At 42.7% G+C, this 24,395-nt stretch overlaps 1 protein-coding gene across 8 annotated transcripts in view; it reads left to right on the top strand.

Moving 5' to 3' along the window:
• The window catches only part of HHAT (hedgehog acyltransferase), a 352,540-nt gene that overhangs the window by 155,618 nt on the left and 172,527 nt on the right, over window positions 1-24,395 (top strand). For 5 of the 8 annotated variants that reach the window (XR_009347601.1, XM_059146892.1, XM_059146893.1 and 2 more), the window contains one exon: window positions 663-813. Coding sequence is in view for 7 of the 8 variants with exons in the window: in XM_059146892.1 (XP_059002875.1) it covers window positions 663-813 (151 nt within the window). In the remaining variant the exon portion in view is untranslated. Of the gene's footprint in view, window positions 1-662; window positions 814-4,007; window positions 4,154-8,309; window positions 15,643-24,395 lie in introns of those variants that run through there. The other 3 variants (XM_059146894.1, XM_059146896.1, XM_059146895.1) reach the window with 3 other exon arrangements.

Here is a 24,395-nt window from a genome sequence, read left to right as displayed (position 1 = left end):
TTTCTCCACATCTTTCTCACCATTTGTTGATCTGACTTTTAGGTTTTTAGCCATACTAGTAGGTGGGTGTGGGTGTGAGCTCATGAGGTTTTGGAAGAATTTGGGGAGGATTTTCCCTTTTTTTTTTTCTTAAAAGATTTTATTTATTTATTTGCCAGAGAGAGAGAGAGAGATGGAGTGTGAGCACAGGAGGCAGAGTGGCAGCAGAGGCAGAGGGAGAAGCAGGCTCCCCGCTGAGCAAGAAGCCCGATGTGGGACTCGATCCCAGGATGCTGGGATCATGACCTGAGCCTAAGGCAGCCGTTTAATCAACTGAGCCACCCAGGCGTCCCAGATTTTCCCTTTCTAGTAGTTTTGAAATCCATTATATATAATTATATATAAATACATATTAGAAATATAATTTAAATGCATAACTATATACAAAATACTTTTAAATGTAGCGTCTTTAGAAGAATGGCCTATCACAGTAATAAAGAAGATTTCAATATTTGCTCATTCAAATATTCTTACTGCTCCAAACCAACGTGGGAAACTTTGTAATGCATGAGGGAAGGGGATGGAAGGGGATGGGTGGGATGTGGGAGCAGGTGGGGTATTTTCAGGGACAGGAGATTGCCCTATTGCTTATCTGAGTGTCTCACAGCTCCCCCATCTTTCAGGAGGACTGGCATTGGCCCATGTGCTCTTCTTCTATCTGAAGTACTTGGTGCTCTTCGGTGTCCCAGCTCTGCTCATGCGCCTGGATGGACTCACGCCGCCACCCCTCCCTCGCTGTGTGAGCACCATGTTCAGTTTCACAGGGATGTGGAGGTCAGTAGTTTGTTTTATTAAAGGCTTTTGGGGATGTCCAGTGGGAGGAGCCATGGCTTGGCGAGCTTCAGAGGGTTTGGGCCACCATCCTTTCTCTGTCCCTGACTCAAGCTACACTTGGCACTCAGCTTTCTTCATCTGTCTAATAGGATGACAATCTGTGCTTTCCGAACAACTCAAAATTACTGCCAAGCTGTGAAGATAATGTGAGATAGGACAATTTCTCTCCAGGTCTATGTACAAATGCACTTAGGCTGACGTGTAAATGGTGTCTTACTAACTTGGGATAGGCTGCAGTGGATTATTTTATTGCTTTCTGTTTTTCTTGAAAATGACCTCTGTCCATGTGGGACTGTCAGTTAAAAACAACAGAATTAGGATAATAGAATAGGTCCCTGTTGGCATTTACTAGCTCCCAGATCTGGGACAATTTACTAAATTTCTCTAAGTTTCAATTTTCTTCTTTCTTAAATGGTAATAATAATAGTGAGGGTGATTATACCCATATTTGAGAGTTGTTTTGAATATTAAATAAGCTGATGTATTTAAGGCATTTGGCACATAGATGTTTACAAATGTTAGCTTTTTATCCTTTTATTGTTCCTATACTTAATGCACATGGATAGACAGATGTGTTTTCTGAGTTTTCTTTCTCTTCTTGATTTTTCCCCATAAACGTATGGCTGGCCTGGAGTTTTTGTTCCAAAAGTTCCCTCAGCCCCCTGCTGTTTCTGATGTTCTCCAGATGGGCTTGCTTGCTGCTGTGTGTTTCTTATCACCTCGAGTGTGCAGTAAGTGACAGGCTTGCTTTTGCAATTGCGAACCTAATGGAGGAAGCTCAGCCTGGGGACCTGCTTACTCGTGGGGGTCAGCATGTCTTAGGCACCTCCATTTCCCCCACCCGAGCCTCATCCCTGCTCGGAGTTGCTGTTCTGGCTCATTCACATGGCACTTTTCATCTTATATTTCATCTCTGTAGGCAGTAGATAGAGGACCCAGGTAGAGGAAGAGCTCAGTGAATATTACCATATCTGATGTTACTGTTAACAAAGGTGTAGGTAGCCTGCGACAGGCCGAAGCAGCTTCCATAGCAGCTGATTCTAGATGCTGATTTTAAACCTCTGAAATGCATTTTGTTATTGGTTCAGTTTGCTTCTTGGGATTAGAAATTTCATATGGTTATTGCAAGTAATGTTAGAGGATTACTTTGATTTGTCCTTAATTACGTCAATTATGCTAGGTTGCCCAGTTTTAATGGCAGGGTTGGAGAATGTTAGCAAAGGGGTTTTCTCTAGCCAGGGGGACACAGCGGGGTTCTTTGTTAAAAGGTGATCCTGGTTGGCGGCTCTGTTAACTTCTGACTTACTCATAAAATTAATTTACTAAACAAATGGGTTGGGATCCAGCACGATTTGGGGTCCTATCTCCAATGACTGGTGTGCGCCTAGCATGGTTCTTCTGCCTCCCTGTGAATGCTTGCCCTCATGCAGGTCTTAGGAAGCATATACTCCTAAAGGGCTTCTTGTGTTGATTGGTATAATGAAAACCCATGACTCTTGGGCAGGCATGCTAGACCCAGGCTCCTTGCCCATAGAGCTCAGCCCACTGATGGTCACAAGAGGCTGTTTGGACTGTTGACTGTATTTCACATTCAGAGTAGTTGTCTTCTTGTCCTTTATTATTTTAATTAATTTTTTTGGGGGGGGTCCAATAACCTCTGTTGTCTATACACAACAAAAGCAGAGAGAGCGTATCTGCCAAGACCTTTTTCATTTTCGGTTAGAACTAGATTCAAATCGTGTAGACTAGAGGTTGTGGAAACATTCCTTCCTCCCTCCCCTTAAAGTTTTAAGACAGATGTGGGCGAGAGAGTGATAGGAGATGCTGTGAGCTGGAAGCTCTGGGTGAGCCCGGGGAGTGATGCGGTTCTACAGGGAAGTGTTTACGAGAGCTTGTGATGTCGTGACAAACATGGTCTTTTCTGGGAGTGACCTAGACTTTTATTTATTTTTATTTTTAATTTTTTTTCAGAAGATTTATTTATTTGACACAGAGAGAGAGATCACAGGCAGAGTAGTAGGCAGAGAGAGAGGGGGAAGCAGGCTCCCCACTGAGCAGAGAGTCTGATTTGGAGCTCGATCCCAGGACCCTGAGATCATGACCTGAGTGGAAGGCAGAGGCTTAACCCACTGAGCCACCCTGGCAACCCAAGACTTTTAGCCTGGCTTTCCCCCCTCAGCTTACATGGGGTAGGTTTTTCCCTTCACAAGTTTTAGTTTGCTAAAGGGTTTCCCAGTTTGCCTGTTATACTTAGAAACATCTTGGTCTTTGTTCTTGTACACCGTGACCATGCCTCACTAAATAGTTGAATTTAGGAAGGGAGGTCAACTCTGCCCTACAGTGCACAATTTAAGGCTCAGAAGAAATAGTTTTGAATTGAAAAAATAAACCTTATAGCTTCGCTTTTACACTGTTTGCAGATATTCCCCTGTCCTAAAGAGGAAATTTATCCTGTTCGCATTCGGGATCTGGTAGCCTAACCCTACAGCAGCCCTGATCCCCACTCTCTAACTTTTCTCTGTAAAATGCACACTGAAGGAAAATAAAGTTTTGAACTTGTAGTTTCTGTTTACATCTAGCTTTATCTTAATATTCCTGAGCCATCTATCGAGGTGTTGCCACAGACAGGGAATTGCCTCCTCCTCCTGGATAGGGGTCTGGAAGGGACTGAGTCACAAACAGATGTGAAAGCTGGCCATGCACATTACTCTGGGCAGTGGCAGCCAGTCATACAGTGACACAAAGGGAAGGGTGGATGGGAAGTGGAGGGAAGAAATTTAAAAACCGTGTTCACAGATTGTCTAGTGGTTACCTGACCTTCTAGAAAGTCCATACTGAATTTGGTTTATTTATTTATTTTAGCCTTTATTTAGTTGAGACAGCAAGAGAGAGCACAAGTCAGGAGGAGGGGCAGAGGGAGAGGGAGGAGCAGACTTCTCATTGAGCAAGGAGCCCAATGTGGGGCTCGATCCCAAGACCCTGGGATCATGACTTGAGCCGAAGGTAGATGCTTAATGGACTTAGCCACCCAGGTGTCCCTGGATGAGGTTTAGAACTGGTGATGAGAGATGAATTTTTAGCCTCCCATTTTAAAGGCAGCTTATACACCTGAACACCGTGCTGACTGATTACAGCATATTTCAGTCTACTTACCAGTGAGAGAAGACTTGAAGCCAGCAGCCTACTGTATCAGGAGTCTGAGCTCTACATCATAGAACAGATGACACTGGCCGTCAGCAGAGAGATAATGTTCCTTGACATGCTAGTTCAAATTGGTCACGAAAAATTGCAATTTACCCAGATAGCCCAGACCCGAAAGGTAAGACCTGGTGGGTTTGTTTATTTATTTATTTTTTCCCCTTCTAGCTCTTTTCTTTTTTATAATTCCTGCTCATATATTTAGCGGCATAACAAAACCCTAAGGAGTACTTGTATTCCCACTTGTGTGATTTTTCTGTGACCTTACAGACCTGAGAAATTGAGAATTTTCTGCTTAATTTTTAGATTTCATGTTTTAATTTAGGTAGGCTGAGATCTATAATGAGCATCATTTGCTGGGAGTCATTAAAGATGACATTGCATGTCCCAGGTTTCAAATTAGAAGTCTGATCATGTTCCTCTGATTTGATTTTTAGCTATGGAAGCAAAGTGTGCAAAGTGATAGAATTTCTCATGGTGGCTGGTGAGTTATAGGTCAATTTCAATTATCTCAGGAATTTTGCACAGCTTGCCCTCTGCCGTTCTTGAATTATGGTGCTCTCAGGTCTTCATAGGCAAACTCATGCATCACTGCCTAACCCAGAGAAATTTGGGTACTGCTAGACCTTAATCTGTGGGGACATTTTGGAATTGGGGCTGAGGTGGAGCCTGAGCCTCTTCTTTTGGTGGGAAATTGATGGCATGAATTTTTAGGTCAATAGAAGAATTTAGGGCCTGGGTGAGAGTTGGTCCAGGTCTGTGGTAGATGATGAAAACTAGCTCTGCAAACTGCTGCCTTTGAATCATTTCTGACTTCAGGCTGCAGGACTGGATGGTGAGCGTGGAGTTGGTGAAGGACACACCTTGTCCACCAGCCCCGCTGGGGGAACATAACATAAACATGAACATAAAGGGGGAAAGATGAAAAGGGTACCATTGATATGCGTTCACTATTTTTGCAGGCAGCCTACTAACCAAGATCTTGTTACTAACTGTGTGACTTGGGTAAATAATTAAAATGCTCTGGGCTAACCTTTTCATGTCTAAAATAGAGATAATAATAGCACTTGGCACACAGGGGCAATGTGAGGGTTGACCAAGCCTGATGTTCAGTAGGTCCTCGGGAAGGAGTAGCTTCTAAGTATTTTTTTGCACTTGAAAATCTAGCAAAGCCGGAGCTAACTGAGAAGTCAGCCTGTGGGTGTGTGGTATTGGGGAAGCAATGGGCAGTGATCGGACTGGCCGAGGAAAGGCTCCAGTCCAGCTCTGAGCCTGGGATGTGACAGCTCAGAGATAAAGGCTGTGGTGGAGAAATCACGGGCTCTCTGCCCTCAGTGGAGAAATGGATCCACTCGATTCTCAGTTTTCTCTACTGTTGAATGAAAGAAAGACCTCTCGTCTTTAGATGTTGTCTATATTCCCTTCCATTTCTGTGTTTATATGATCCCCAGCTGCATTGGATGGGGAGGACCACCAGGCCCTGGGGGTGGAGTCTTGTCTCCCTCACCATCCATGCGGTTTGTCAAAAAGCCATTTAACCTTCTAATACCTCAATTTTCTGAGGCAGTAAAATAAAGCTCACCATAGGACTTGCCTCCCTGGGTTCTTGCAAGGCTTCAGTGAGACCAGAGCTAATGCAGGAACACAGGGCAGGTACACTGTAGACACTACGATGTTAGCCAATAATCAGAATTACAGATGTGCATGTGAACTTCATTTTGTGTGTTTTGTTTTGTGTTTTAAATTTCCCAGAAAAGACAGGCCCAATGGCATGGGCAGTGGAAGGAGGTGGAAGGTGGTAGAAATGGGAAGTAATATGTGGAAAGCATGGATTTCAGAAGGAAAGCATGAGTTCCCTGTAATCTGCACTGATTTGAACTCTCCCTCACTTTAGGGGGTTCTTTTAGCATACAGTTCCCAGCTACTGGACATTTGTATTACCTCACATTTGGTCCTTCTGTCTTATCCCATCTCAACAGACTAGATAACATATTTCCTTTTCCCAACAGTTATATTTCAAAATCGCTTTACCTTTGCCTCCAACCACAGACTTACATAAATCAGAGTGGAATACCAAGTTGAAGCAGATTTTATGAACCATTATTATGTTTTGGTTCCTGGATTTATTTTGACTTCAAATATAGATACTCTGTCTCCTCTCCATTCCCTCCCCTTGTGGAGGATGCTTCCAACACGCGTGTTACTGAGCAAACTCTTAGACTGGGGTCTATCAGAGTCAGCAGTGCTCTGGCACAAGAAACAGTGGGCAGCTTCTGACGGAGGGCTCTCTGGCTGCTCACCAGTGACTGAGAGCCCAGATCTGGAGCCTGACTCCGTGGCTTTGATCCTGGCTCTACTACTTATTTTCTGGGGACCTCTATGTGCTTCAGTTTCCTTCTCTGGAAAATGGAGATGTGACTGTGCCTGCCTCTGGGAACGGATACCCTGAGTCCCCACAGCTCATACCCACCAGCCTGTAAGCTCTTTGAGGACAGTGATCAGACCTTCTTCTTGGTTAACCTGTGTCCCCCAGCACTCTCCTCAGGGCCCAGCATGTAGTGGGTGCTCAGGAACTCGGTGCTGCTGGGAGGAATGGTCACTTTTCTCTGAAATCTTCATCATCAGGTCTTAGGAGCAAACTTTTCAAACTTCTCCGTGTGACAGCTGTGCAGCTTCTCTGTGTAGCCTGCACCCCTGTGTCATTGCTGTGGGAGTTCCAGGTTTCGGCCACACTGATGCCTTGTGTTCCTTACCTCCCCGTGTGTGTCTCAGTGACTCTCAGTGGCTGGTGCGCCGAAAGACTGTATTGGCTTGCGGTTTCCTTGGGAATGAGTCTTCCTTGAAAGGAATGAGGAGTCAACACCTTCTTACCTTCATTCCTGTCATTTTTTTTTAGACATCCTGCCGCATCCCTGAGAGCAGTTGAAGGAGAGAGTTACAAAGTTGAAGGAAGAAAAGCGATTCCATTCAGACTCTGATAGGAGAGAGGAGCTGTTTGTCTTTGGGGACAGGATTTGTCTGAGGGAGGGGCTGAAGAACAGATCCTAATGCCCTGCAGTGGAAGATGAGGAACCTAGGGGCAGACTAGGAGTGAAGCCCTTCTAGAACATGTCCTCACAATGAGTAATATTAAGAATAATAATAGTAATGGTAGTAACAGCAGCACTGGGGTCTGCAAGCAGCAAAAACATCGAGCAAGGCATATTTCTGAGTGCTTTTGTATATTTAGTTTATTTAATCCTCACAAAACTCCTCTGTGTAGGTACTGTTACCCCACTTTGCAAATGATGAAAGTGAGACATAGAGAGGCTGAGTAATTCTCCTTAAATCGCACAGCTAGTTGGTGGTAAAGCTGGGCTTTGAACCCAGGCATGTGGCTCTGGACTCTATACTTGTATCACCACCTTTTCCTGTCTCTCTAGAGAAATGAAACTGAAATGAATTCCTCCCCCAGGTCTGGAGCTTGAGGCTTGTGTGACAGGATCTGGGACTTTGCGGGTATCTGAGAATGATGATTGTTTATGTACTGACTCCCTAGAAAGGGAGGTGGAGCAGGGAAGGGTACAGTCAGGCAGTGGGTTGGCCTCTGTGCTCCCAGGGATGAGGAGAAAGGGAGTTGCCATTTAACCCTGAGTAACTGAGTGCTGTGGGGTCAGTGGGCCTGCATCCTTATGCAATCCTGAAACAGCTGCTTGAATGAAGGTGGGAGGAGAAGGGCTCCTCTGGTGCCAACAAGAGAAACTTGACTCCATTTTTCTTGCCAGTGTCTCCTGTGTGGAGCTTGGGTAATGGCTGTCCTTCTCCTACTATGTTTCTTTACCTCACGTTGGTCTGGGTCGGATACTATTTGGCAATAAAAATGGAGAATTGCCCCTTCTCTGCCAGTCATTAAACGTCTGGTTCCCCACCACTATCTTCTTTCTTTCTTTCTTTTTTATTTTAGCACTATCTTATTTCTAATTTACACCTTCCCTTCAGCAAACTAGTGTTGCTCTTTTGTTCCACCTCAGATCTGAGGATTAAATTCAAAGTGCAACCTGCTTTTACTCTTAAATGCTTATATGAATTTTGATGTCTTGGTTTAACATCGGTATGCGGTCAGATCTCTCCTCCTTTGCCTGTGTAGTTTCTGCCTTTGGTGATAAGCTGAGGAAGCCCATTTGAAGTGTATTTATTTTTATATAAGGAGGAATTCCTACTTTAGGGATCCACTGGTTGCTGAAACTGTTTTTCTGTAGATTCTCAAACACCTGTTCACCACAGACTTCCTGTCATCTAACACGGTGCCTGGCACATAGTAGGCACTCAACAAACATATTTCCTGAGTGAAAGATGAATGAACTCCTGTGCTCCTGCACTCCTGAAGAAGAAAGAAAGAAAAGAAAAATGGACTTAAATGCGAAGTGAGGGTCAAACTTACTTCCAGTGGCTAACCTGCCATCCTGACTGCATTTATGGTGACATAAAATACCATCTTTTGCCACATCATCTATTTCCTGTGTTGTGCCTGAGACTTTTTCTGGGCCCGCCTTGCAACAGCATGCATCCCAGGTTCTTCGTTTCTTTACAGTGTGAATGTTTCAATCTTTTCTGTAATGAATGTCTTAACATTAGACCAAGAGGGAATTTGCATTTCTCTATGGTGTCTGGTGAAAAAAGAAGCGATTGAGTAATGAAAACAGCTCTATTCTTCTTCATTAGAGGCTAAAAACAACCAAAAAACCACCACAACAACAAAAACAGCAAAGTAAAATTTAGAGGACCTTCACGGTTTTAGGGATGGGGGAATAAGGCAGAGACTGTCCTTTGTTCTCAGTGGCCTGCGATGGATGAACCCCTGATCAGTGGTGCTTGTGCAAAAGGAAATATGGCTAACATTCGGAGTCCCCTGAAGATGGCTGGGGAGCTGTCACCTGGAATGGGAAAATTATGCCGAAGGGGGGTTCTGAAAAACCGAACCTACAAATTATTATCCTTGAACCTCCTGGAACTTCCTATCCACTGCTTCTCCTCTCTGTTCTGTCTCCCTTTGTTTCATATTATTTAATGTCTCTAGCCCTGGCCATGGGAGTCATTTTGGCCCAGGACTGGAAGGAGCAGGACCAGCTCCATTACTCCTCACTTGAGGGGAAGCGAGGCCCTTGCTTCTTGAATGAAGAAGGCTCCTGGTATCCCACATCGCCATTCTCAGTGCATGTTTATCAGGAAAGCTGGTCTAAACCGTTGTCAGATTGGACGGAAGAAAGGAGCAATGAACTTAAAGATAATCCAACAGACAGTATTCATACTGAAACACAAGGAGGAAAAAAAATAGGGGCGGGTGGCGGGGGAGACGAAAATCAGAACCAAGCATCAAAGAGCTGTAGGATAACATCAAATAGTCTAACATATGTGTCACTGGAGTCCCAGAAGGAAAAGGGAATGAAAGAAATATTTGAAGAGACAGTGTCCATAGAATTTCCAAAATTAGCGAGATAATAAACCACAGATCTAAGGGCCTCAGAAAACTCTAAACAAAATAAATACAAAGAAAAATACACCTAGGCACATCACAGTCAAAATGTTGAAGCCAAAGTTAAAGAGAAAATTTTTTGAAAGCAGTTAGAGGAAAAAAAGAATATACAGAAACCATGTCAGAAACCATGCAAGCCAGGGCGCCTGGGTGGCTCAGGCAGTTAAGCATCTGCCTTCAGCTCAGATCATGATCCTGGGGTGCTGGGATTGAGCCCTGCATTGGGCTCTCTGCTTAGCAAGGAGCCTGCTTCTCCCTCTGCCTTCTTGTGTTCTCTCTCTTGCTATCAAATAAATAAATTTTTAAAATATCTAAAAAAAAAAAAAAGGGAAACCATGCAAGCCAAAAGATAATGGAAAGACATCTTTAAGATACTGAAAAAGAAAAACTGTCAACATAGGATTCTGTATCCAATAAAGATGTCTTTTAAAATTAAAGGCAAAATAAATACATTAAAAAAAAAAGAAGAAAGAAATTAAAGTTTAGCCAGCAGACCAGAAGGCTGAGGAAGTTCTTCAAGCAGAAGGAAGCATAAAGCCAAATGGAATACTTATATCTATACAAAGAAATTAATAGTACCAGAAACGAGCTGGGGAGAAGAGGGATGTGTTTCAGTTTGCATACCGTCTGTTGGCTTATCTTTAAGTTCATTGCTTCTTTCTTCCATCCAATCTTCTTCAGATCCCAACCTAAAGTTGTAAAGGAAGATGAGGACTGACATTGTGGAGTTGGCCTCCCATGGAGGTCGTGGTGACCTTGACAACAATAGTCTTAGTGAAGTGGTGGGGGCAAAAGCCTCATTAAAATGGGCTCAGAGGACAATGGATATGATCTGACCCCAGGAACCAGTGTGGGGTCTAATGAGGGGAAGCTAGTGCACATGGTGTGGTGAGGGCCCAGACTTCCTGTTTTCCTGACTGAGCTTCACCCAAGTTCTTCTTGACTAGGCAGACCCCTCTGAGTCTCAGCCAGGCCATTGCAAGGCCATGCACTACACTTTGCAGTGATCTCACTCCCCATTCATCACAGGTGTCTCTAAACCAGGTTTACTGGCCCACATCTTCCTACCTTCAATGTAGGAACTTCTTTATGTCTTCTTGCCGTAAGGCTGCTGAAGGAAGCTCAGCAATAGCAACTAGGTTCTTTCCTTTACTCTGCCTAACAATATTTACCCCAGTGTGGCCACCCTTTGTTGTAAAGAGCATTCTTCAGGTGGTATGGACCAGAAAGGAAAGCCAGAGCTTCTCGGCTTGGGTTTTTACTTCCACCTATATTTAACCTTCCCTTTTTGGACATGTTTCTGAGTTCTTCTGTCCTCTTCCATCTCTTCCCACAGTTCACTGTGTCACAAGAGATAGATTTTCTACTTCCCCCTTCTACCTTCTCTTTTGACATTCTTCTCTAGGGCAGGTAGCTTTATGGCTCAGCTCTTATAGTAGAAGGGGGTATTCTTTCTGTACTACAGGGAAGAATACTCTAAGATCTGATTCAGTTAGACATAGTTTTGTGAGTACTTGGACGAGAAATTAGGGATCGCTGGGAACAGAATACATTGTTTTAGTTTTCAAAAAGTCTCTTTTAGAATTATTCTTGTAAAGTAGTGTTGAGTAAGGATTTAGACATTATCATCACTGCCTGAGAACCAGAGCAGTAAGTAAGGTGTCCAAGATCATGCTGGTACCATGTTCTTACTGTATTAAAATCTAAACCCTAATCCTTTTTATCCAGAAAGGTTTAGATGCATAAATGCATTTGCTTGTAGATGACTATGTGAAAATTCATACATTCAATAGCACCATGAATGAATAGATTTCCTTTTCCAATTATGCCAAGAATAAAGACAAAATTATTTAGTGTCATAGTTTTCTATGTCCTGAGATTTCAGTCTGCCATAGCTACAGGTTCATTACCTGCCACCTTCTTTTTTAAAAAAAATTTATTTATTTTTTAAAATTTCTTTTCAGTGTTCCAGAATTCACTGTTTATGCACCACACACAGTGCTCCATGCAATACATGCCCTCTGTAATACCCACCACCAGACTCACCCAACCTCCCACTCTCAGCCCCTCCAAAACCCTCACTTTGTTTCTCAGAGTCCACAGTCTCTCATGGTTCATTTCCCCCTCCAATTTCCCCCAACTCACTTCTCCTCTCCATCTCCCCATGTCCTCCATGTTATTCCTTATGCTCCACAAATAAGCAAGACCAAATGAAAATTGACTCTCTCTGCTTGACTTATTTCATTCAGCATAATCTCTTCCAGTCCCATCCATGTTGATACAAAAGTTGGGTATTCATCCTTTCTGTTGGAGGCACCATACTGCATAGTGTATATGGACCATATCTTCTTTATCTGTTTGTCTGTTGGAGGGCATCTTGGTTCTTTCCACAGTTAGGCGACTGTGGCCATTGCTGCTATGAACATTGGGGTACAGATGGCTCTTCTTTTCACTACATCTGTATCTTTGTGGTATATACCCAGTAGTGCAATTGTAAATTCCCAGTCATAGGGAAGCTCTATTATTAATTTCTTGAGGAATCTCTGTTTTCCAAAGAGGCTGCACCAACTTGCATTCCCACCAACAGTGTAAAAGTGTTTCCCTTTCTCCACATCCTCTCCAACACACGTGGTTTACTGTCTTGTTAATTTTGACCATTCTAACTGGTGTAAGGTGGTATCTCAATGTGGTTTTGATTTGAGTCTCCCTGATGGCTAATGATGATGAACATTTTTTCATGTGTCTGATAGCCATTTGTATGTCTTCTTTGGAGAAGTGTCTGTTCATGTCTTCTGCCCATTTTTGATTATATGTTTTGTGCGTGTTGAGTTTGAGGAGTTCTTTATAAATCTTGGATATCTGCCCTTTGTACTGTAATTTGTGAGTATCTTCTCCCATTCCATGGGTTGCCTCTTTGTTTTGTTGACTGTTTCCTTTGCTGTGCAGAAGCTTTTGATCTCAATGAAGTCCCAAAAGTTCATTTTCACTTTTGTTTCCTTTGCCTTTGGAAACATATCTTGAAAGAGGTTGCTGTGACCGATGTTGTAGAGGTTAATGCCCATGTTCTCCTCTAGGATTCTGATAGATTCCTGCCTCACATTGAAGTCTTTTATCCATTTCGAGTTCCTGGGAAATTCTACCAAACTTTCAAAGAAGAAATAATACCTATTCTCCTGAAGCTGTTTCAAAAAATTGAAGCAGAAGGAAAACTTCCAGACTCTTTATGAAGCCAGAATTACCCTGACCCCCAAACCAGGCAGAAACCCTACCAAAAAGGAGAATTTCAGACCAGTATCCCTGCCACCTTCTTTTTGATCCACCCATCTGTAGTAGACATTCAAAGGATTTTCTCTCGAAATGCTAGCAAAATGTTATGATACAGTCCAACTTCTTACCTATTGAATAAGATGGACACTCTGCCTTCTAGTAAGTATTCTAAACTATAGTAGGCCTGCAGAGTAAAAGTTAAGACTTTTCTCTGCCTGTCATGCTTGAAAATAATGTTTTAGGGCACCTGGGTGACTCATTCGGTTAGGTGTCTGCCTTTGGCTCAGGTCATGATCCTAGGGTACTGGGATCGAGCCCCACATCGGGCTCCCTGCTCCATGGGAAGCCTGCTTCTCCCTCTCCCACTCCCTTTGCTTGTGTTCCCTCTCTCACTGTGTGTGTCTCTCTGTCAAATAAATAAATAAAATCTTAAAAAAGAAAAGAACGTTTTATTCTTAAGTATGACAGGCAAACCTGGCTCCAACCTGCTATTTCCAGTTCCTTCCACTCACCTTCTATTACAGTAAGAACTAGTCCTTGTTTCTCAGTCCAGCCCACCCTGTTCACCCACAGACCCTTATAACTTTGGGGCTGGCCTCCTGGGGCTGTAGGGCTCACCATGCTCCTCTTTCTTCTATCAGATATGATGCCTCCCACTGTACAATTCGGTGCCAGCTGCAGTGTCACTTTTCCTGTCAAGCTATGCTCCACTCCCACCCCCTGGCAGAGGGATTGCTCATTCCTCTTTGCTTTATGGTACTTTGTACAAGGTTAACATATTCTAACACTTCTATTTGTTAATAGAGTCATTGTGTCTAGCTTATGGAGACCAGAGGCTATCACTCCTTACTTATTTTCTTATTTAGTTTAATAGAGAAATGTCTGTATTTAGCAAGAGCCTTGCATTAGATCCTTGCTCTTCCAAATATGGTCTAAGGAACCACAGCATCAGACTCTCCTGGCAGCTTGCTAGAAATGCAGGATCCTGGGTCACACCCAAGACCTACTGAATTAGAATCTGCTTTGTAACAAGATCTCTTGGGGACACTGTATGCACATTAAAATTTAGGAGGCAATGGACTGAGCTAGATTAATCCTAAGGATTCCTCCATCCTGATTTGCCCTGACTCTGTAGACTACCTAGATAATGGCCCTGAGTGACTGTAAGTTTGAGTATTTGCATGGGTCACAGGGACTGGTCCCCAGGAGAACTTCACTGGGAGCTTTTACTGATGTTCCTAGGGCATAAAACCACAGAAGGACAGAAGAGGCAGGTAGAATGAGTTCAACCAGCCTCAAGGTATGGAGGGGACTTGCAGGTGGCTTTTTGGTAAAGAATGAGCAGTCTGGTACAGTAGACTTTGAACCAGATGGGGGAGCCGCTGGTCTGTAGTCACAAAAACCTATGAAAAATGAATTCCTCCATTTGTTATCCCCAGAATGCTGTTGTCCTCCAGCTTGTTATCCTACATGTGGACTTCTTCCCATTTCTGCCTGCTTCCCTCTGTTCCCCTAAAATTGCTCCTTGTGTGTGGGAAGCCTAAAGATGAGGGTCTGTGCCATCCAGGAAGGAATGCCCAGTCTTTCCTGGTTGCTGACTGTGACCCTGCAGACAACCTTCTTTGGATTTTGGGAGGGCTGCCCCATTGCAAGGAGGGATGTAATTCCCAGTGAGTCTATTTATATGGGAGACTCAGCTTACCAGACTTCAGTAAAGCAATGCCTATGGACATGACCTTCCTGCTGAAGCAGGGATGATAAATATAAGTAGTCATTATGTTTCTGGGAAATGTCGCTAGCTGCAGAAGATTTGCTAAGAAGTTAATTAAAATATACATCATGTGTATTCTACATATGCCAGTTGTGTTATGATTAGTGAGTGAGTTAGCGGCACTCAGGCAAGGCTGCTTGCTGTGTTGTTACAGCCAAGGTTCTTCAGCTGGGAGTAGGGAGTAGCACTGTATCAGGGGACTGAGGAAAATGGACTTTCAGAGACTTCACAGTGGCTTAGCCCAAGTCCTGTTATGACACATTGCCATCATGATGTAAATTTGCATGTAATGTTACTTGTCTAGTTGGCAACTGACCTAATAGCAATATATTTCCCGGACCATTATTTTTGTTTTAGTAGGGATTAGGTACCCTTCTTGCAGTTTGTCATTTTACTGTAAAAATTGAGAGCTACAATTTAACAAGTTAGGTTCTCCAGGATTTCTCAAGTGAGAAATTGACTGTTTTGCAATGGGGCGAGATGCATGTATTTGAGACAGTGCTCCCCCTGAGCTGGGAGCCCAACATGGGACTCAGTCGCAGGAACCCGGGATCATGACCCGAGCCGAAGGCAGATGCTTAGCCATCTGAGCCACCCAGGTACCCCAGGAAGGGTGTATTTCCTTTAAAGAGTTGTGTGGTTACTCAGTCTCATGAAACTGATCCACAGAGAAATTGAAGGGACTAGTTTTATATGTTATGTTTTCTGTGTTTCATTTCCTATTTGACAGCAGATATAATTTCCTAAAAGTTACTCGTGATATCATCTGGCAGAACTTGGCCTTTGACTCAAAATCATTAGCAATTAAAATGTGGTCTCTGTGCTTTACTTCCTCAAGGTCATTGGCCACCGAAGTCCCATCAGTAAAGCCGAGAAACTGCCGGAACCTCAACTTGAGTTACCTGTGGGATTTGGCTGTGATCCTTTTCTCCCAGAATAGCAAAGGAGGAGAGTTAGGGTCACTGTTGAATCTGGGAAAATCCTGGCTGAAAACTCAGAGAGAGAGAGAGAGGGAGCAGCTCTCTCTCATCTGTCAAAGCCCTCCCTCCCTTTTTATTTATTTATTTATTTATTTATTTATTTATTTTAAGATTTTATTTATATATTTGACAGACAGAGTTCACAAGCAGGCAGAAAGGCAGGCAGAGAGAGGGAGAAGCAGACTCCCCACTGAGCAGAGAGCCTGATGTGGGGCTCGATCCCAAGGACCCTGGGACCATGACCTGAACCGAAGGCAGAGGTTTAACCCTCTGAGCCACCCAGGTGCCCCCCTCCCTCCCTTTTTAAAAAAGATTTTATTTATTTATTTGAGTGAGAGAGAGAACACAAGCTGGGGGAAGGGAGAGGGAGGGGTAGAGGAAGGAAGAGCAGACTCCTCACTGAGCAGGGAGCCCAACGTGGGCCTTGATCCCAGGACCCTAAGGTTACCAGGTGAGCCAAAGGCAGATGCTTAACTGACTGAACCACCCATGTGCCCCATCAGAGCATGATCTAATGGGGCCTTGGCCCAAGGGACTTAGCAGTGTTCCAGCACTATGTTGAGTAGGTACAGGAGCTGCCCTCAAGAATCCACACAGGTCATTCTTAAATGAGTTTCTCATATATGGAACTCAAACATGCTGTTTCTCCAAACGTGGGAAGTTTTCTTGGTATTGGGAATGGTTGTTGAGAGCCCTTCCCTCTATAAGGAGAGACTAGCAATTGTGAGAGGATTATCAGGGTGGGGGCAGTCTCTGTGCCAAGTCACCTGGCTCATGTGAGGTTAAACCCATGACTGTGCTCTGACCGCTGAACAGTTGGTGGAGGTGCCTGGCAACAGGTGTAGCAAAAAACATGTCTGCTTTTCCAACACAAATTTTATCAGCATCTCATTGAGCAGGATGTCTTATAGTATGACCTTTCCCCAAACTACTCTGCATCTTCATGTTTGATTCTCAAATGGTTTAGGTTATTTTTTTTTTCCATTTATAGACTATTTAAATAAATCATAAAAAATGCCTCAACAGCTTATCTATGAAAGTCCAAATTCTCTTTGTTCAGTGAGTATTTATTGAGCACCTACTGTGTGCCAGCCACTGATTTATGGGTGCAGAGCCGAATGCCCTTAGGGAATTAATGCTAACAAGTTATGTATCCCGTGAGAGGCATAACCATCATTGAGCCTGTATGACACTTTAGTATTCATAAATGCTTCCACATCTATTGTCCTATTTGTTCAGTCAGGGAGGGTGTCAATTTTACTATCCTGATTTGATGGTGAGGAAAATAAAAACCCAAAGAAGTTAAATGATTTGCCCAAAGAAGTAAGTGGTGGAGCTGGGACAACACCAGGTCCTATCTTAGTAGCATGTCTTAATTTACCGAGTGTTTGCCTTTTTTTTTTTTTTTTTTAGTATTTTAGTAATAGGTTTACACTGCTATGTCTTTAAAGTTGTAAATATTGTAGCATCAATGGATACCATGAAAAATAAATTGAAATTATATTAAATCCCTGAAAAATGTAAAATAAGTTTTTTTTAAAATAAAAATATGTGACCATTAACATAAAGTTATTGGAGAAAGCCAAGTAATATTTTAAATCCATTTAACAACTGAGAGTTACGGAATTATGTAGTGCAGAGAATAGAGCATGAGCTTTGGAATCCAACAGATGTGGGGTCACGTTCTTTCCTTTTTAGGTCTGTGACCTTGGTCAAATTGCTTATAACCTCTCTAATCCTCGATTTCTCTACCTATTAATGGGCTAATGATGCCTACCTGCTGGGTTGAAGTTAGAATTTAATCTTTATTTTAATCTTAAATGAGGTTCACATTCTGGTTGTTATTGAATCATGGGGATGTTAAAGATAATGTGTATCTAGGGAGAGCTGACTTAAGATATAAGCTGTGTAGTCTTTTAGAAGTTCATTTTGGGTAGAATGAGGGGCAGTCACCTGCCAGGAGAGCGGACACCTAGTGAATGAGGACAGGGGGAGACTTGGCCTATGTATTAACAGACCCCATGGACAGAACACAGCTGGAGAGTCAAAGCTGAGCAACAAGTCAAAAGTTGCCTAGGCAAACATTCCACAGCCTTACATAGGTGACTCTGGGAAAGTCACCTCATAGGTGACTCCTGGGAAACAGCATCAGGGATTTTATTTATCAAGGGTTAGTGATTGCCCGAGCCATTCTGTGGCAACCATGTAGAGAGACAGGAAACACTGACAATGCTTGGCACTCCCATTTCTCTCCATTTGGACCCCATTGGCTTCTGTGCCTCTCAGTGGCCTGTACCATTTCAAGTGTACACTCTACCCTTCGAAACCTGCTAACTATCCATCTGGGCTCAGCTTTGGATCCTGCTGGCAAACTCTTTCTGTTTCATCCAGCCTCCTTTCCTTTGGTCCCAGCTGACCTTGAACTATTTCTTCTACTTCCCGGCCTTAGACACTCTGTAGGCCAGAATTCCCACCTTATTCTTTGTGTTTCTGGATTCCTACCTATGTGACTTCAGGGATGTTCTTGTCCAGGCCTCTGCTTCAGGGGAAGTTCTGACTCTCCCTCCACCTGTTCATTCATTGATCCAACAAGTATTTGCTGAGCTCCTGTTCTATGCCAGAAACTATGCTAGGTGTTGGGGACAGATTATGAACAAAACCAGCAACAGTGTGCACTGTGATAGGGTTTACTTTCTAGCTGGTGAGACAGTAATAATAAATACAGTAAGTAATATGGTGTGCTAGGACCTAATACATGTTGTGGAAAGAATAGAGCCTGATAAGGGGGTTCTGGAGTCTGGGGAAAGGATTGCCCCCTGTGGGGGCGCCTGCGTGGCTCAGTGGGTTAAGCCGCTGCCTTCGGCTTGGGTCATGATCTCAGGGTCCTGGGATCTAGACCCGCATCGGGCTCTCTGCTCAGCAGGGAGCCTGTTTCCCTCTCTCTCTCTGCTTGCCTCTCCATCTACTTGTGATTTCTCTCTGTCAAATAAATACATAAAAAAATCTTAAAAAAAAAAAAAGTTTGCTGTGAACCCTGAAGTGACAAATAACTAAACCATTGCTCCTAAGGGAGATATAGGGTTGGGTTCCTGTGAGCCTTTAATCACAACATTTGACAACCAGTCAATACATAACATTGTTTTAATGTGCGTTTTTGTTTAAAGACACTTGATATATATTGTTGATTCATTAACATTGAACTATTGGCCAACAGTGCTGTAGCTTATGCCTGAGTGAATCTGTAGCACACATCTGTTCTCAGTAAGGTACATCGCAGCCTTGTGGGGCTTGGAGCACCAGACAGCATTTTAGCACTGGATTTGAGGGCTTTTCCTTACAGTGGGGTCACCAATAAGAAACAAAGAAGTGCAAAACTAAAGCACTAGACAGACTGCAAAAAGGACCCTCATTTGTGATGTGGACTGAAGCAAGATGTCCAAGTATCACATTGTCCTCCCTCAGCTGGGCCTGTGGTTTTGGGTGACTTAATCTACTTGCTATCTTGAGCTTGGCTGTGAATGACTGCAGAAGTGCCTCAAATATTTACTTTGGAGTTAAAAAATCTTAGTGAGTAGGCAAATTTACAGATATGCAATTGGCAAGTTATGAGACCAACTGTAAATGGAGTGATGAGGGTAGGCCTCAGGGAGAAGGTGACATTTGAAGAAGACTTGGAGGAGAGGAAGTGAGTCATGTGGGTGCCTGGGGAAGTGTTCCAGGGAGAGGGTGCAGCCAGTGCAAAGGCCCTGGGCTGGAAGCGTGCCTGAAGTGTGCAAGGAGTAGCAGGGAGGCCAGTGTGACTACAGTGGTGTGTGGAGTGACCAGAGGAGAGTGGCGGGGGAGGGGAGTGAGAGGAAGGGCAGGTCGGGTGAGAGCTTTGAGGGCCATTGGTTTTCTTTCTTTCCTTTTTTTAAATCGGAGAGGATTTATTAGGATTCTTCAGAGAAATGGAACCAATAGGAGATGCATACACAGGTACATGTGTATATTTGTGTATGTATGTGTATATATTTGGTGCGGGGGAGAGAGATTGATCAATTGCAAGACAGTGACTTTTATACAGAAGTTGGGTTATGCAGTCGTAAGAAATGCTGCAGTCTGCCGTCTGCAAGACCAGAAAAGCCAATGGGTAAATTCAGTCTGAGTCAGAAGGCCTGAGAACCAGGAAGCTGATGCTCTAAGTCCTAGTCCAAAGGCCCAAGAATCAAGAGGCCAATGATGTAAGTCCTAGTCTAAGCTCGAAGGCCTCGGACTCAGGAGCACTGGTGTTTGAGGACAAGAGAAAATGTACCAGCTCAAGCAGAGAGCAGATGTGCCCTTTCTCTGCCTTTTTGTTCTCATCAGACCCTAAGTGGACTATATAATGCCCAGCCACATTGGGGAGGGCAATCATCTTTACTCATGTTAGTAATTCAAATGCTAATCTCTTCTAGAAACACCTTTACAGACACATCCAGAAATAATGTTTTACCAGCTATCTGGGCATCTCTTAGCCAGTCAAGTTGACACATAAAATTAACCACCATGTTCAATAATCACAAATCAATCAATATGATACATTAATAAAAGAAAGGATAAGAACCATATGATGATTTCTATAGACAAAAAGCATTTCACAAAGTACAACATCCATTTATGATAAAGAACCCTCAACAAAGTATGTTTAAAGGGGTCATACTTCAACATAGTAAAGACCATACATGAAAAACTCTCAGCTAGTATCTTTCTAAATGAGGAAGAACTGAGAGCTTTTCCCCTGTGGTTATGAACGAGACGAGGATGCCCACTTTCATCTCTTTTACTCAGTATAGTACTGAAGTCCTAGGCACAACAATCAGACAACAAAAAGAAAGAAAAGGCATCTAAATTGGCAAGGAGGAAGCCAAACTTTCACTATTTGCAGATGACATGATACTCTATGTAGAAACCCTGAAAGACTCCAAAAACAAAAACCGCTAGAACTGATACACAAATGCAGTGAAGTCCCAGGATACAAAATCAATGTACAGAAATCTGTTGCATTTCTATAGACCAATAATGAATCAGCAGAAAGAGAATTAAGAAAACAATCCCATTTACAATTGCACCAAAAACAGTAAGATAGCTAGGAATAAACCTGACCAAAGAGGTGAAAGACCTGTACTCTGAAAACTATAAAACACTGATGAAAGAAACTGGAGTCAGCACAAAGAAGTGGAAAGACATTCCATGCTTGTGAATTGGAAGAAAAAATACTGTTAATATGTCTATACTCTCCAAAGCAACATACGCACTTAATGCAACCCCTATCAACATGCCAACAGCATTTTTCACAGAGCTAGAACCAACAATCCTAAAATTTGTATGGAATCAAAAAAGACCCCAAATAACTAACACAATCCTGAAAAAGAAAAGCAAAGCTGGAGGCATCACAATTCCAGACTTCAATTTATAAAATTGTAGTAATCAAAACAGTATGGTACTGGCACAAAAATAGACACATAGATCAGTGGAATAGAATAGAAAACCCAGAAATAAACCCACAATTATCTGGTCAATTAATCTTTGAAAAAGGAGGCAGAGTATGCAATAGGAAAAAAAGAATGTCTCTTAAATGGCCTTGGGAAAACTGGACTACTTTCTTACACCACACACAAAAATAAATCCAGAATGGATTAAACACCTAAATGTGAGACAGGAAAGCATAAGCATCTTAGAAGAGAATATAGCAGTAACTTCTTTGACATCAACCATAGCAACTTCTTTCTAGATGTGGCTTCTGAGGCAAGGGAAGCAAAAGCAAAAACGAACAATTGGAACTACATCAAAATAGGAAGGCTCTGCACAGTGAAGGAAACAATCAACAAAACTAAAAGGCCACCTACAGAATAAAGAAGGTATTTGCTCATGACATACCTGATAAAGGGTTAGTATCCAAAATACATAAAGAACTTTTAAAACTCAACACCCAGAAAATGATCCAATTTAAAAATAGGCAGAGGCATGAACAGACATGTCTCCAAAGACCTCCAGATGGCCAAGAGACACATGAGAAGATGCTCATCATCACTTACCATCAGAGAAATGCAAGTCGAAACTGTGATGAAATATCACCTCCCACCAGTTAGAATGGCTAATAGGAAACCAGAAGTGTTGGTGAGGATGTGGAGAAAGGGGAATCTTCTTGCACTGTTCGTAGGAATGCAAACTGGTACAGTCACTTTGGAAAACAGTATGGAAGTTCCTCAAAAAGTTAAAAATAGAACTACCCTACAATCCAGCAACTGCACTACTGGGTATTTACCCAAAGAATATGAAAATACTAATTCAAAAGACCCTGATGTTTACAGCAGCATTATCCGCAATAGCCAAATTATGGAAACAGCTCAAGTGTCCATTGACTGATGAATGGATAAAGATGTATGTGTGTGTGTAGCCATATATACACACATATACGTACATATATACATATATGTACAATGGAATATTAGTCATAAAAATGAAATTTTGCCATTTGTGATGACATGGATGGAGCTAGCATATTATGCTAAGTGAAATAATTCAGAGAAAGACATATACCAGTTGATTTCATTCATGTGGAGTTTAAGGAACAAAACAAAAGAGCAAAGGGCGGAAAAGAGTGAGAGAAGCAAACCAAGAAATAGACCCTTAACTATAGAGAACCAGTTGATGGTTACCAGAAGGGAGGTGGGTGAAACAGGTGATGGGGATTAAGGAGGGCCCTTGGCTGTGATGAGCACTGGGTGATGTATGGAAATGTTGAATCACAATATTGTACATCTGAAACTAATATAACACTGTATGTTAACTAACTGGAATTTAAATAGGAGCTTGAAAAAAATTAACCACCATAGATGGGGAGACATAGAAGGGATTTGAGTTGACAGTGACACTATACTCTGTTATGAGATTAGTCTTTGGGGTCAAGGGCAGAAGCAAGAAGCCAGTGAGGGGGTGTCGCAATAACCCAGAGTTAAGCCTCGATGCAGTCATTTGCTGACATCTTCAAAAAACTTTCCAGCACCTCCCTGGCCCCTGCAACACTCCCACTTCACAAATGGAGCCTAGCTCCTGGGATTTGGCCACTTTGTTTGCTGCTTCTGAGAGCCAGCTAAACCTGGAGATAGCGGGATCCAGTGGCGCCGGTGCCTATCTGAAGATGTGCTCTAGCCTGAAATCAAACTAATTGGAGCACTGGTCTCTAGAATGCGGTTGGTCATTCTGCATTATTATTCTTGCACATTCAGATTATCTTAAATATAGGGTGCCAGTAATTAGAAAAATGCTTCGTTGTTTTTCTGAATCAAGGTATGCATGTTGGCTTACTAAGTTTTAGCTTGACTATTACAGCCACGCTCAGAGCCCTTGAGAACCACGCATCTCATTCACCTTGACTGGGAAGGGGAAAGTGGCCAGATCGCCTGCATGAAGATATTTGTGTCTGAGGCAGAGCATAGAAATAATTCATGGCACGTTGCCGCACTGCTTTAATGAACCCAGAAAGCACTTTGGGTAATGCATCATTGAGGGCACGCACGGCAGAGCTTCCTTGTATACAATTGAAGCGTGAACTTATTTGCATTTCAGTTTGCTCCCTCTTTTAGATTTAATTAGATTTCAGACTTCAATCGATTTATTAAATGAATTTCTCACTGCTTAAAAGGTATAATATGCGCATGACAGTAGCTTTTCCCCAACACTCTCTTCTCATTTCCTCATGCCCCCAAGATCTCAGCTTCTGGCTTGGATGCAAAGCCAGAGGTTATTTTCCAGAGCTGCTGTGCTATATCAATGTAGCTGCTTTTGTGCTTGGAGACACTGGGGGCGGGGGAGGGTTATGGTTTTTGTCTATTTTGTCTGACATGAATGTACCTCTTATAGATTTGCCACTAGTAAATCCAACTAATGCACAGTAAAGCACTATCTTCTGTTTGGGTGGCCCTTTATTACTATGAATCTTTCTACTGTTATTTTGGCGCAACATCTACAAACCTTTATTTTTATTACAATGAGGGGAGCATTGGGACTCTTCAAATGGTGGGAAATTAAATGTAGTGAATCAAACCGTATTAGTGATTCGTAATATAAGCTGGAGAGCTTGACCGTAAAATGCAGTAATTTACTGATGTCCCACATTTGTTTAAAAGAGAAGAAAGAATGTTGCTCCGAGCCACTGGAGGATCTTAATCCTATATTATTGTTACCTACATGCATGAATTTAAGTCACTTGTTGGATCACTGGGCTGTGATGGCCTCATCTGGGCTCCTGATATCTTAAGGCAGGCGAGAAGTCTGCTTGATTTCTAAAGACTCCTTCCAACTTTAGGCTGTGTGTGTGTCTGTGTGTTTGTGGGGCAACAGGAGATTATTTTTAGCAGTGTGATCTAGATACATGATGTCTAGATACATAATGTCCATAACACAAAATGGAAGAAGTGATATTACTGGTTGTATTTTTACTTTCTGAATTAGCTAGGACTTCAGATTAAAGTCAGCTATGGCCAGCTTCATGAAGCAAGTTATTTTTACTGTATGTACTGTGTATCTCCAAATATACTGTATTTTGAAAGTCCAGTTAGAAAGGTATAGCAGTTAGAAAGATATAGCAACCAAAGTAGGATAACGTAAGTATAAATCCATTTCTTTTTTTTTTTTTTAAGATTTTATTTATTTATTTGATAGAGATCACAAGCAGGCAGAGAGGCAAGCAGAGAGAGAGAGGAGGAAGGAGGCTCCCTGCTGAGCAGAGAGACCGATGCGGGGCTCGATCCCAGGACCCTGAGATCATGACCTG

This window comes from Mustela lutreola, chromosome 14 (genome assembly GCF_030435805.1).
Source record: "Mustela lutreola isolate mMusLut2 chromosome 14, mMusLut2.pri, whole genome shotgun sequence".
In the NCBI taxonomy this organism is placed as follows: domain Eukaryota; kingdom Metazoa; phylum Chordata; class Mammalia; order Carnivora; family Mustelidae; genus Mustela; species Mustela lutreola.
The sequence above is the reverse complement of the archived record's forward strand: the minus strand, read 5'-3'. Positions and strand labels throughout refer to the sequence as shown.